The 12,716-nt window shown below is 55.9% G+C and overlaps 1 protein-coding gene across 1 annotated transcript in view; it reads right to left on the reverse strand.

The window, feature by feature from the left end:
• The window catches only part of LOC137373356 (trichohyalin-like), a 154,081-nt gene that overhangs the window by 13,602 nt on the left and 127,763 nt on the right, over window positions 1-12,716 (reverse strand). Inside the window, exons 11-12 of the mRNA XM_068038179.1 lie at window positions 11,341-11,592; window positions 9,523-9,729 (exon numbers count right to left, since the gene is read on the reverse strand). Coding sequence (XP_067894280.1) covers window positions 9,523-9,729; window positions 11,341-11,592 — 459 coding nt within the window. The remainder of the gene's footprint in view (window positions 1-9,522; window positions 9,730-11,340; window positions 11,593-12,716) is intronic.

Raw genomic sequence — 12,716 nt, forward strand, 5'->3', positions numbered from 1 at the left:
GTGTTCTCCTGTTGCTGCCTGGTGTTCTCCTGTTGCTGCTCCCTAATGTTCTCCTGTTGTTGTCTGGTGTTCTCTTGCTGCTGCCTGGTGTCCTCCTGCTTTTTTCTGGTGTTCTCCTGCTGCTGCCTGGTGTTCTTCTGCTGCTGTCTGGTGTTCTCCTGTTGCTGCCTGGTGTTCTCCTGTTGTTGTCTGGTGTCCTCTTGCTGCTGCCTGGTGTCCTCCTGCTTTTTTCTGGTGTTCTCTTGCTGCTGCCTGGTGTCCTCCTGCTTTTTTCTGGTGTTCTCCTGCTGCTGCCTGGTGTTCTTCTGCTGCTGTCTGGTGTTCTCCTGTTGCTGCCTGGTGTTCTCCTGTTGCTGCTGCCTGGTGTTCTTCTGCTGCTGTCTGGTGTTCTCCTGTTGCTGCCTGGTGTTCTCCTGTTGCTGCTGCCTGGTGTTCTCCTGTTGCTGCCTGGTGTTCTCCTGTTGCTGCTGCCTGGTGTTCTCCTGTTGCTTCTCCCTGGTGTTCTCCTGTTGCTGCTGCCTGGTGTTCTCCTGTTGCTGCTGCCTGGTGTTCTCCTGTTGCTGCCTGGTGTTCTCCTGTTGCTGCTGCCTGGTGTTCTCCTCTTGCTGCCTGGTGTTCTCCTGTTGCTGCTGTCTGGTGTTCTCCTGATGCTGCCTGGTGTTCTCCGGCTGCTGCTGCCTGGTGTTCTCCTGTTGTTGTTGCTGCCTGGTGTTCTCCTGTTGCTGCCTGGTGTTCACCTGCTGCTGCCTGGTGTTCTCCTGTTGCGGCCTGGTGGTCTCCTGTTGCTGCTGCCTGGTGTTCTTCTGCTGCTGTCTGGTGTTCTCCTGTTGCTGCCTGGTGTTCTCCTGTTGCTGCTCCCTAGTGTTCTCCTGTTGTTGTCTGTCGTTCTCTTGCTACTGTCTGGTGTTCTCCTGCTGCTGCCTGGTGTTCTTCTGCTGCTGTCTGGTGTTCTCCTGTTGCTGCCTGGTGTTCTCCTGTTGTTGTCTGGTGTCCTCTTGCTGCTGCCTGGTGTCCTCCTGCTTTTTTCTGGTGTTCTCTTGCTGCTGTCTGGTGTCCTCCTGCTTTTTTCTGGTGTTCTCCTGCTGCTGGCTGGTGTTCTTCTGCTGCTGTCTGGTGTTCTCCTGTTGCAGCCTGGTGTTCTCCTGTTGCTGCTGCCTGGTGTTCTTCTGCTGCTGTCTGGTGTTCTCCTGTTGCTGCCTGGTGTTCTCCTGTTGCTGCTGCCTGGTGTTCTCCTGTTGCTGCTGCCTGGTGTTCTCCTGTTGCTGCCTGGTGTTCTCCTGTTGCTGCTGCCTGGTGTTCTCCTGTTGCTTCTGCCTGGTGTTCTCCTGTTGCTGCTGCCTGGTGTTCTCCTGTTGCTGCTGCCTGGTGTTCTCCTGTTGCTGCCTGGTGTTCTCCTGTTGCTGCTGCCTGGTGTTCTCCTCTTGCTGCCTGGTGTTCTCCTGTTGCTGCTGCCTGGTGTTGCTGCCTGGTGTTCTCCGGCTGCTGCTGCCTGGTGTTCTCCTGTTGTTTTTGCTGCCTGGTGTTCTCCTGTTGCTGTTGTCTGGTGTTCATCTGCTGCTGCCTGGCGTTCTCCTGTTGCTGCTGGCTGGTGTTCTCCTGTTGCTGCTGCCTGCTGTTCTCCTGTTGTTGTTGCTGCCTGGTGTTCTCCTGTTGCTGTTGTCTGGTGTTCATCTGCTGCTGCCTGGCGTTCTCCTGTTGCTGCTGGCTGGTGTTCTCCTGTTGCTGCCTGGTGTTCTCCTGCTGCTGCTGCCTGGTGTTCTCCTGTTGCTGCTGCCTGGTGTTCTCCTGTTGCTGCCTGGCGTTCTCCTGTTGCCGCTGGCTGGTATTCTCCTGTTGCTGCTGCCTGGTGTTCTCCTGTTTCTGCTGTCTGGTGTTCACCACCTGATGCCTGGTGTTCTCTTGTTGCTGCTGCCTGGTGTTCTCCTGTTGCTGCCTGGCGTTCTCCTGTTGCTGCTGGCTGGTATTCTCCTGTTGCTGCTGCCTGGTGTTCTCCTGTTTCAGCTGTCTGGTGTTCACCTGTTGCTGCCTGGTGTTCTCCTGCTGCTGCTGCCTGGTGTTCTCCTGTTGCTGCCTGGCGTTCTCCTGTTGCTGCTGGCTGGTGTTCTCCTGTTTCTGCTGTCTGGTGTTCACCTGTTGCTGCCTGGTGTTCTCCTGCTGCTGCTGCCTGGTGTTCAGCTGCTGTTGCCTGGTGTTCTCCTGCTGCCTGGTGCTCTCCTGTTGCTGCTGCCTGGTGTTCTCCTGTTGCTGTTGTCTGGCGTTCAGCTGCTGCTGCCTGGTGTTCTCCTGTTGCTGCCTGGTGTTCTCCTGTTGCTGCTCCCTAATGTTCTCCTGTTGTTGTCTGGTGTTCTCTTGCTGCTGCCTGGTGTCCTCCTGCTTTTTTCTGGTGTTCTCTTGCTGCTGCCTGTTGTCCTCCTGCTTTTTTCTGGTGTTCTCCTGCTGCTGCCTGGTGTTCTTCTGCTGCTGTCTGGTGTTCTCCTGTTGCTGCCTGGTGTTCTCCTGTTGTTGTCTGGTGTCCTCTTGCTGCTGCCTGGTGTCCTCCTGCTTTTTTCTAGTGTTCTCTTGCTGCTGCCTGGTGTCCTCCTGCTTTTTTCTGGTGTTCTCCTGCTGCTGCCTGGTGTTCTTCTGCTGCTGTCTGGTGCTCTCCTGTTGCTGCCTGGTGTTCTCCTGTTGCTGCTGCCTGGTGTTCACCTGCTGCTGCCTGGTGTTCTCCTGTTGCAGCCTGGTGGTCTCCTGTTGCTGCTGCCTGGTGTTCTTCTGCTGCTGTCTGGTGTTCTCCTGTTGCTGTCTGGTGTTCTCCTGTTGCTGCTGCCTGGTGTTCTCCTGTTGCTGCTGCCTGGTGTTCTCCTGTTGCTGCCTGGTGTTCTCCTGTTGCTGCTGCCTGGTGTTCTCCTGTTGCTGCCTCGTGTTCTGTTGCTGCTGCCTGGTGTTCTCCTGTTTCTGCTGCCTGGTGTTCTCCTGCTGCTGCCTGGTGTTCTTCTGCTGCTGCCTGGTGTTCTCCTGTTGCTGCCTGGTGTTCTCCTGTTGCTGTTGTCTGGTGTTCAGCTGCTGTTGCCTGGTGTTCTCCTGCTGCTGCTGCCTGGTGCTCTCCTGTTGCTGCTGCCTGGTGTTCTCCTGTTGTTGTCTGGTGTTCTCTTGCTGCTGCCTGGTGTCCTCCTGCTTTTTTCTGGTGTTCTCCTGCTGCTGCCTGGTGTTCTTCTGCTGCTGTCTGGTGTTCTCCTGTTGCTGCCTGGTGTTCACCTGCTGCTGCCTGGTGTTCTCCTGTTGCGGCCTGGTGGTCTCCTGTTGCTGCTGCCTGGTGTTCTTCTGCTGCTGTCTGGTGTTCTCCTGTTGCTGCCTGGTGTTCTCCTGTTGCTGCTGCCTGGTGTTCTCCTGTTGCTGCTGCCTGGTGTTCTCCTGTTGCTGCCTGGTGTTCTCCTGTTGCTGCTGCCTGGTGTTCTCCTGTTGCTGCCTGGTGTTCTCCTGTTGCTGCTGCCTGGTGTTCTCCTGTTTCTGCTGCCTGGTGTTCTCCTGTTGCTGCCTGGTGTTCTCCTGCTGCTGCCTGGTGTTCTTCTGCTGCTGCCTGGTGTTCTCCTGTTGCTGCCTGGTGTTCTCCTGTTGCTGCTCCCTAATGTTCTCCTGTTGTTGTCTGGTGTTCTCTTGCTACTGTCTGGTGTTCTCCTGGTGCTGCCTGGTGTTCTTCTGCTGCTGTCTGGTGTTCTCCTGTTGCTGGTGCCTGGTGTTCTCATGTTGTTGTCCGGTGATCTCCTGTTGCTGCCTGGTGTTCATCTGCCGCTGCCAGGTGTTCTCCTGTTGCTGCCTGGTGTTCTCCTGTTGTTGTCTGGTGTTCTCCTGCTGCTGCCTGGTGTTCTTCTGCTGCTGTCTGGTGTTCTCCTGTTGCTGCCTGGTGTTCTCCTGTTGCTGCTCCCTAGTGTTCTCCTGTTGTTGTCTGGTGTTCTCTTGCTACTGTCTGGTGTTCTCCTGGTGCTGCCTGGTGTTCTTCTGCTGCTGTCTGGTGTTCTCCTGTTGCTGCCTGGTGTTCTCCTGTTGCTGCTCCCTAGTGTTCTCCTGTTGTTGTCTGTTGTTCTCTTGCTACTGTCTGGTGTTCTCCTGCTGCTGCCTGGTGTTCTTCTGCTGCTGTCTGGTGTTCTCCTGTTGCTGCCTGGTGTTCTCCTGTTGTTGTCTGGTGTCCTCTTGCTGCTGCCTGGTGTTCTTCTGCTGCTGTCTGGTGTTCTCCTGTTGCTGCCTGGTGTTCTCCTGTTGCTGCTGCCTGGTGTTCACCTGCTGCTGCCTGGTGTTCTCCTGTTGTGGCCTGGTGTTCTCCTGTTGCTGCCTGGTGTTCTCCTGTTGCTGCTCCCTAGTGTTCTCCTGTTGTTGTCTGTTGTTCTCTTGCTACTGTCTGGTGTTCTCCTGCTGCTGCCTGGTGTTCTTCTGCTGCTGTCTGGTGTACTCCTGTTGCTGCCTGGTGTTTTCCTGTTGTTGTCTGGTGTCCTCTTGCTGCTGCCTGGTGTCATCCTGCTTTTTTCTGGTGTTCTCTTGCTGCTGCCTGGTGTCCTCCTGCTTTTTTCTGGTGTTCTCCTGCTGCTGCCTGGTGTTCTTCTGCTGCTGTCTGGTGTTCTCCTGTTGCTGCCTGGTGTTCTCCTGTTGCTGCTGCCTGGTGTTCTTCTGCTGCTGTCTGGTGTTCTCCTGTTGCTGCATGGTGTTCTCCTGTTGCTGCTGCCTGGTGTTCTCCTGTTGCTGCCTGGTGTTCTCCTGTTGCTGCTCCCTAGTGTTCTCCTGTTGTTGTCTGGTGTTCTCTTGCTACTGTCTGGTGTTCTCCTGGTGCTGCCTGGTGTTCTTCTGCTGCTGTCTGGTGTTCTCCTGTTGCTGCCTGGTGTTCTCCTGTTGCTGCTCCCTAGTGTTCTCCTGTTGTTGTCTGTTGTTCTCTTGCTACTGTCTGGTGTTCTCCTGCTGCTGCCTGGTGTTCTTCTGCTGCTGTCTGGTGTTCTCCTGTTGCTGCCTGGTGTTCTCCTGTTGTTGTCTGGTGTCCTCTTGCTGCTGCCTGGTGTTCTTCTGCTGCTGTCTGGTGTTCTCCTGTTGCTGCCTGGTGTTCTCCTGTTGCTGCTGCCTGGTATTCACCTGCTGCTGCCTGGTGTTCTCCTGTTGCGGCCTGGTGTTCTCCTGTTGCTGCCTGGTGTTCTCCTGTTGCTGCTCCCTAGTGTTCTCCTGTTGTTGTCTGTTGTTCTCTTGCTACTGTCTGGTGTTCTCCTGCTGCTGCCTGGTGTTCTTCTGCTGCTGTCTGGTGTTCTCCTGTTGCTGCCTGGTATTTTCCTGTTGTTGTCTGGTGTCCTCTTGCTGCTGCCTGGTGTCATCCTGCTTTTTTCTGGTGTTCTCTTGCTGCTGCCTGGTGTCCTCCTGCTTTTTTCTGGTGTTCTCCTGCTGCTGCCTGGTGTTCTTCTGCTGCTGTCTGGTGTTCTCCTGTTGCTGCCTGGTGTTCTCCTGTTGCTGCTGCCTGGTGTTCTTCTGCTGCTGTCTGGTGTTCTCCTGTTGCTGCATGGTGTTCTCCTGTTGCTGCTGCCTGGTGTTCTCCTGTTGCTGCCTGGTATTCTCCTGTTGCTGCTCCCTAGTGTTCTCCTGTTGTTGTCTGGTGTTCTCTTGCTACTGTCTGGTGTTCTCCTGCTGCTGCCTGGTGTTCTGCTGCTGTCTGGTGTTCTCCTGTTGCTGCCTGGTGTTCTCCTGTTGTTGTCTGGTGTCCTCTTGCTGCTGCCTGGTGTCCTCCTGCTTTTTTCTGGTGTTCTCTTGTTGCTGCCTGGTGTCCTCCTGCTTTTTTCTGGTGTTCTCCTGCTGCTGCCTGGTGTTCTTCTGCTGCTGTCTGGTGTTCTCCTGTTGCTGCCTGGTGTTCTCCTGTTGCTGCTGTCTGGTGTTCTCCTGTTGCTGCCTGGTGTTCTCCTGTTGCTGCTGCCTGGTGTTCTCCTGGTTCTGCTGCCTGGTGTTCTCCTGTTGCTGCCTGGTGTTCTCCTGTTGCTGCTGCCTGGTGTTCTCCTGTTGCTGCCTGGTGTTCTCCTGTTGCTTCTGCCTGGTGTTCTCCTGTTGCTGCTGCCTGGTGTTCTCCTGTTGCTGCCTGGTGTTCTCCTGTTGCTGCTGCCTGGTGTTCTCCTCTTGCTGCCTGGTGTTCTCCTGTTGCTGCTGCCTGGTGTTCTCCTGTTGCTGCCTGGTGTTCTCCGGCTGCTGCTGCCTGGTGTTCTCCTGTTGTTGTTGCTGCCTGGTGTTCTCCTGTTGCTGTTGTCTGGTGTTCATCTGCTGCTGCCTGGTGTTCTCCTGTTGCTGCTGGCTGGTGTTCTCCTGTTGCTGCTGCCTGCTGTTCTCCTGTTGTTGTTGCTGCCTGGTGTTCTCCTGTTGCTGTTGTCTGGTGTTCATCTGCTGCTGCCTGGCGTTCTCCTGTTGCTGCTGGCTGGTGTTCTCCTGTTGCTGCCTGGTGTTCTCCCGCTGCTGCTGCCTGGTGTTCTCCTGTTGCTGCTGCCTGGTGTTCTCCTGTTGCTGCCTGGTATTCTGCTGTTTCCGCTGGCTGGTATTCTCCTGTTGCTGCTGCCTGGTGTTCTCCTGTTTCTGCTGTCTGGTGTTCACCTCCTGATGCCTGGTGTTCTCTTGTTGCTGCTGCCTGGTGTTCTCCTGTTGCTGCCTGGCATTCTCCTGTTGCTGCTGGCTGGTATTCTCCTGTTGCTGCTGCCTGGTGTTCTCCTGTTGCTGCTGCCTGGTGTTCTCCTCTTGCTGCCTGGTGTTCTCCTGTTGCTGCTGCCTGGTGTTCTCCTGTTGCTGCCTGGTGTTCTCCGGCTGCTGCTGCCTGGTGTTCTCCTGTTGTTGTTGCGGCCTGGTGTTCTCCTGTTGCTGTTGTCTGGTGTTCATCTGCTGCTGCCTGGCGTTCTCCTGTTGCTGCTGGCTGGTGTTCTCCTGTTGCTGCTGCCTGCTGTTCTCCTGTTGTTGTTGCTGCCTGGTGTTCTCCTGTTGCTGTTGTCTGGTATTTATCTGCTGCTGCCTGGCGTTCTCCTGTTGCTGCTGGCTGGTGTTCTCCTGTTGCTGCCTGGTGTTCTCCTGCTGCTGCTGCCTGGTGTTCTCCTGTTGCTGCTGCCTGGTGTTCTCCTGTTGCTGCCTGGCGTTCTCCTGTTGCCGCTGGCTGGTATTCTCCTGTTGCTGCTGCCTGGTGTTCTCCTGTTTCTGCTGTCTGGTGTTCACCTCCTGATGCCTGGTGTTCTCTTGTTGCTGCTGCCTGGTGTTCTCCTGTTGCTGCCTGGCGTTCTCCTGTTGCTGCTGGCTGGTATTCTCCTGTTGCTGCTGCCTGGTGTTCTCCTGTTTCTGCTGTCTGGTGTTCACCTGTTGCTGCCTGGTGTTCTCCTGCTGCTGCTGCCTGGTGTTCTCCTGTTGCTGCCTGGCGTTCTCCTGTTGCTGCTGGCTGGTGTTCTCCTGTTTCTGCTGTCTGGTGTTCACCTGTTGCTGCCTGGTGTTCTCCTGCTGCTGCTGCCTGGTGTTCAGCTGCTGTTGCCTGGTGTTCTCCTGCTGCTGCTGCCTGGTGCTCTCCTGTTGCTGCTGCCTGGTGTTCTCCTGTTGCTGTTGTCTGGTGTTCAGCTGCTGCTGCCTGGTGTTCTCCTGTTGCTGCCTGGTGTTCTCCTGTTGCTGCTCCCTAATGTTCTCCTGTTGTTGTCTGGTGTTCTCTTGCTGCTGCCTGGTGTCCTCCTGCTTTTTTCTGGTGTTCTCTTGCTGCTGCCTGGTGTCCTCCTGCTTTTTTCTGGTGTTCTCCTGCTGCTGCCTGGTGTTCTTCTGCTGCTGTCTGGTGTTCTCCTGTTGCTGCCTGGTGTTCTCCTGTTGTTGTCTGGTGTCCTCTTGCTGCTGCCTGGTGTCCTCCTGCTTTTTTCTGGTGTTCTCTTGCTGCTGCCTGGTGTCCTCCTGCTTTTTACTGGTGTTCTCCTGCTGCTGCCTGGTGTTCTTCTGCTGCTGTCTGGTGTTCTCCTGTTGCTGCCTGGTGTTCTCCTGTTCCTGCTGCCTGGTGTTCACCTACTGCTGCCTGGTGTTCTCCTGTTGCGGCCTGGTGGTCTCCTGTTGCTGCTGCCTGGTGTTCTTCTGCTGCTGTCTGGTGTTCTCCTGTTGCTGCCTGGTGTTCTCCTGTTGCTGCTGCCTGGTGTTCTCCTGTTGCTGCTGCCTAGTGTTCTCCTGTTGCTGCCTGGTGTTCTCCTGTTGCTGCTGCCTGGTGTTCTCCTGTTGCTGCCTCGTGTTCTCCTGTTGCTGCTGCCTGGTGTTCTCCTGTTTCTGCTGCCTGGTGTTTTCCTGTTGCTGCCTGGTGTTCTCCTGCTGCTGCCTGGTGTTCTTCTGCTGCTGCCTGGTGTTCTCCTGTTGCTGCCTGGTGTTCTCCTGTTGCTGTTGTCTGGTGTTCAGCTGCTGTTGCCTGGTGTTCTCCTGCTGCTGCTGCCTGGTGCTCTCCTGTTGCTGCTGCCTGGTGTTCTCCTGTTGCTGTTGTCTGGTGTTCAGCTGCTGCTGCCTGGTGTTCTCCTGCTGCTGCCTGGTGTTCTTCTGCTGCTGCCTGGTGTTCTCCTGTTGCTGCCTGGTGTTCTCCTGTTGCTGCTCCCTAATGTTCTCCTGTTGTTGTCTGGTGTTCTCTTGCTGCTGCCTGGTGTCCTCCTGCTTTTTTCTGGTGTTCTATTGCTGCTGCCTGGTGTCCTCCTGCTTTTTTCTGGTGTTCTCCTGCTGCTGCCTGGTGTTCTTCTGCTGCTGTCTGGTGTTCTCCTGTTGCTGCCTGGTGTTCTCCTGTTGCTGTTGTCTGTTGTTCATCTGCTGCTGTCTGGTGATCTCCTGCTGCTGCCTGGTGTTCTCCTGTTGCTGTTGTCTGGTGGTCTCCTGTTGCTGCTGCCTGGTGTTCACCTGCTGCTGCCTGGTGTTCTCCTGTTGCTGCTGCCTGGTGTTCTCCTGTTACTGCTCCCTGGTGTTCTCCTGTTACTGCTCACTGGTGTTCTCCTGTTGCTGCTGCCTGGTGTTCTACTGCTGCTGCTGCCTGGTGTTCTCCTGTTACTGCTGCCTGATGTTCTCCTGTTACTGCTGCCTGGTGTTCTCCTGTTGCTGCTGCCTGCTGTTCTCCTGATACTGCTGCCTGATGTTCTCCTGTTACTGCTGCCTGATGTTCTCCTGTTACTGCTGCCTGGTGTTCTCCTGTTGCTGCTTCCTGGTGTTCACCTGTTGCTGCTGCCTGGTGTTCTCCTGCTGTTGCTGCCTGGTGTTCTCCTGCTGCATCTCTCTGGTGTTCACCTGTTGCTGCTGCCTGGTGTTCTCCTGCTGCTTCTCCCTGGTGTTCACCTGTTGCTGCTGCCTGGTGTTCTCCTGCTGCTTCTACCTGGTGTTCTCCTGTTACTGCTGCCTGATGTTCTCCTGTTGCTGCTGCCTCATGTTCACCTGCTGCTGCTCCCTGGTGTTCTCCTGTTGCTGCCCAGTGTTCTCCTGTTGCTGCCTGGTGTTCTCCTGCTGCTGTTGTCTGGTGTTCACCTGCTGTTGCCTGGTGTTCTCCTGCTGCTGTTGTCTGCTGTTCACCTGCTGCTGCCTGGTGTTCTCCTGCTGCTGTTGTCTGGTGTTCAACTGCTTTTCCCTGGTGTTCTCCTGCTGCTGTTGTCTGGTGTTCTCCTGTTGCTGCCTGGTGTTCTCCTGCTGCTGTTGTCTGGTGTTCTCCAGCTCCTGCCTTGTGTTCTCCTGTTGCTGCCTGGTGTTCTCCTGTTGCTGCTGCCTGGTGTTCTCCTGTTGCTGCCTGGTGTTCTCCTGTTGTTGCTGCCTGGTGTTTTCCTGCTGATGCTGCCTGGTGTTCACCTGCTGCTGCCTGATGTTCTTCTGCTGCTGCTGCCTGGTGTTCTCCTGCAGCTGCCTGGTGTTCACCTGCTGCTGCCTGGTGTTCCTCTGCTGCTGCCTGGTGTTCTCCTGTTGTTGCTGCCTGGTGTTCTCCTGCAGCTGCCTGGTGTTCTTCTGCTGCTGCCTGGTGTTCTCCTGTTGTTGCTGCCTGGTGTTCTTCTGCAGCTGCCTGGTGTTCTTCTGCTGCTGCCTGGTGTTCTTCTGCTGCTGCCTGGTGTTCACCTGTTGCTGCCTGGTGTTCTCCTGCTGCTGCTCCCTAGTGTTCTCCTGTTGTTGTCTGGTGTTCTCTTGCTACTGTCTGGTGTTCTCCTGCTGCTGCCTGGTGTTCTGCTGCTGCTGTCTGGTGTTCTCCTGTTGCTGCCTGGTGTTCTCCTGTTGTTGTCTGGTGTCCTCTTGCTGCTGCCTGGTGTCCTCCTGCTTTTTTCTGGTGTTCTCTTGCTGCTGCCTGGTGTCCTCCTGCTTTTTTCTGGTGTTCTCCTGCTGCTGCCTGGTGTTCTTCTGCTGCTGTCTGGTGTTCTCCTGTTGCTGCCTGGTGTTCTCCTGTTGCTGCTGTCTGGTGTTCTCCTGTTGCTGCCTGGTGTTCTCCTGCTGCTGCCTGGTGTTCTCCTGTTGCTGCTGCCTGGTGTTCTCCTGTTGCTGCCTGGTGTTCTCCTGTTGCTGCTGCCTGGTGTTCTCCTGTTGCTGCCTGGTGTTCTCCTGTTGCTTCTTCCTGGTGTTCTCCTGTTGCTGCTGCCTGGTGTTCTCCTGTTGCTGCCTGGTGTTCTCCTGTTGCTGCTGCCTGGTGTTCTCCTCTTGCTGCCTGGTGTTCTCCTGTTGCTGTTGTCTGGTGTTCATCTGCTGCTGCCTGGCGTTCTCCTGTTGCTGCTGGCTGGTGTTCTCCTGTTGCTGCTGCCTGCTGTTCTCCTGTTGTTGTTGCTGCCTGGTGTTCTCCTGTTGCTGTTGTCTGGTGTTCATCTGCTGCTGCCTGGCGTTCTCCTGTTGCTGCTGGCTGGTGTTCTCCTGTTGCTGCCTGGTGTTCTCCTGCTGCTGCTGCCTGGTGTTCTCCTGTTGCTGCTGCCTGGTGTTCTCCTGTTGCTGCCTGGCGTTCTCCTGTTTCCGCTGGCTGGTATTCTCCTGTTGCTGCTGCCTGGTGTTCTCCTGTTTCTGCTGTCTGGTGTTCACCTCCTGATGCCTGGTGTTCTCTTGTTGCTGCTGCCTGGTGTTCTCCTGTTGCTGCGGCCTGGTGTTCTCCTGTTACTGCTCCCTGGTGTTCTCCTGTTACTGCTCACTGGTGTTCTCCTGTTGCTGCTGCCTGGTGTTCTCCTGCTGCTTCTACCTGGTGTTCTCCTGTTACTGCTGCCTGATGTTCTCCTGTTGCTGCTGCCTCATGTTCACCTGTTGCTGCTCCCTGGTGTTCTCCTGTTGCTGCCCAGTGTTCTCCTGTTGCTGCCTGGTGTTCTCCTGCTGCTGTTGTCTGGTGTTCACCTGCTGTTGCCTGGTGTTCTCCTGCTGCTGTTGTCTGCTGTTCACCTGCTGCTGCCTGGTGTTCTCCTGCTGCTGTTGTCTGGTGTTCAACTGCTTTTCCCTGGTGTTCTCCTGCTGCTGTTGTCTGGTGTTCTCCTGTTGCTGCCTGGTGTTCTCCTGCTGCTGTTGTCTGGTGTTCTCCTGTTGCTGCCTGGTGTTCTCCTGCTGCTGTTGTCTGGTGTTCTCCAGCTCCTGCCTTGTGTTCTCCTGTTGCTGCCTGGTGTTCTCCTGTTGCTGCTGCCTGGTGTTCTCCTGTTGCTGCCTGGTGTTCTCCTGTTGTTGCTGCCTGGTGTTTTCCTGCTGATGCTGCCTGGTGTTCACCTGCTGCTGCCTGATGTTCTTCTGCTGCTGCTGCCTGGTGTTCTCCTGCAGCTGCCTGGTGTTCACCTGCTGCTGCCTGGTGTTCCTCTGCTGCTGCCTGGTGTTCTCCTGTTGTTGCTGCCTGGTGTTCTCCTGCAGCTGCCTGGTGTTCTTCTGCTGCTGCCTGGTGTTCTCCTGTTGTTGCTGCCTGGTGTTCTTCTGCAGCTGCCTGGTGTTCTTCTGCTGCTGCCTGGTGTTCTTCTGCTGCTGCCTGGTGTTCTCCTGCTGCTGCTCCCTAGTGTTCTCCTGTTGTTGTCTGGTGTTCTCTTGCTACTGTCTGGTGTTCTCCTGCTGCTGCCTGGTGTTCTGCTGCTGTCTGGTGTTCTCCTGTTGGTGCCTGGTGTTCTCCTATTGTTGTCTGGTGTCCTCTTGCTGCTGCCTGGTGTCCTCCTGCTTTTTTCTGGTGTTCTCTTGCTGCTGCCTGGTGTCCTCCTGCTTTTTTCTGGTGTTCTCCTGCTGCTGCCTGGTGTTCTTCTGCTGCTGTCTGGTGTTCTCCTGTTGCTGCCTGGTGTTCTCCTGTTGCTGCTGTCTGGTGTTCTCCTGTTGCTGCCTGGTGTTCTCCTGTTGCTGCTGCCTGATGTTCTCCTGTTGCTGCTGCCTGGTGTTCTCCTGTTGCTGCCTGGTGTTCTCCTGTTGCTGCTGCCTGGTGTTCTCCTGTTGCTGCCTGGTGTTCTCCTGTTGCTTCTGCCTGGTGTTCTCCTGTTGCTGCTGCCTGGTGTTCTCCTGTTGCTGCCTGGTGTTCTCCTGTTGCTGCTGCCTGGTGTTCTCCTCTTGCTGCCTGGTGTTCTCCTGTTGCTGCTGCCTGGTGTTCTCCTGTTGCTGCCTGGTGTTCTCCGGCTGCTGCTGCCTGGTGTTCTCCTGTTGTTGTTGCTGCCTGGTGTTCTCCTGTTGCTGTTGTCTGGTGTTCATCTGCTGCTGCCTGGCGTTCTCCTGTTGCTGCTGGCTGGTGTTCTCCTGTTGCTGCTGCCTGCTGTTCTCCTGTTGTTGTTGCTGCCTGGTGTTCTCCTGTTGCTGTTGTCTGG

The sequence above is a fragment of the Heterodontus francisci genome, chromosome 9 (assembly GCF_036365525.1).
Source record: "Heterodontus francisci isolate sHetFra1 chromosome 9, sHetFra1.hap1, whole genome shotgun sequence".
Lineage (NCBI taxonomy): Eukaryota > Metazoa > Chordata > Chondrichthyes > Heterodontiformes > Heterodontidae > Heterodontus > Heterodontus francisci.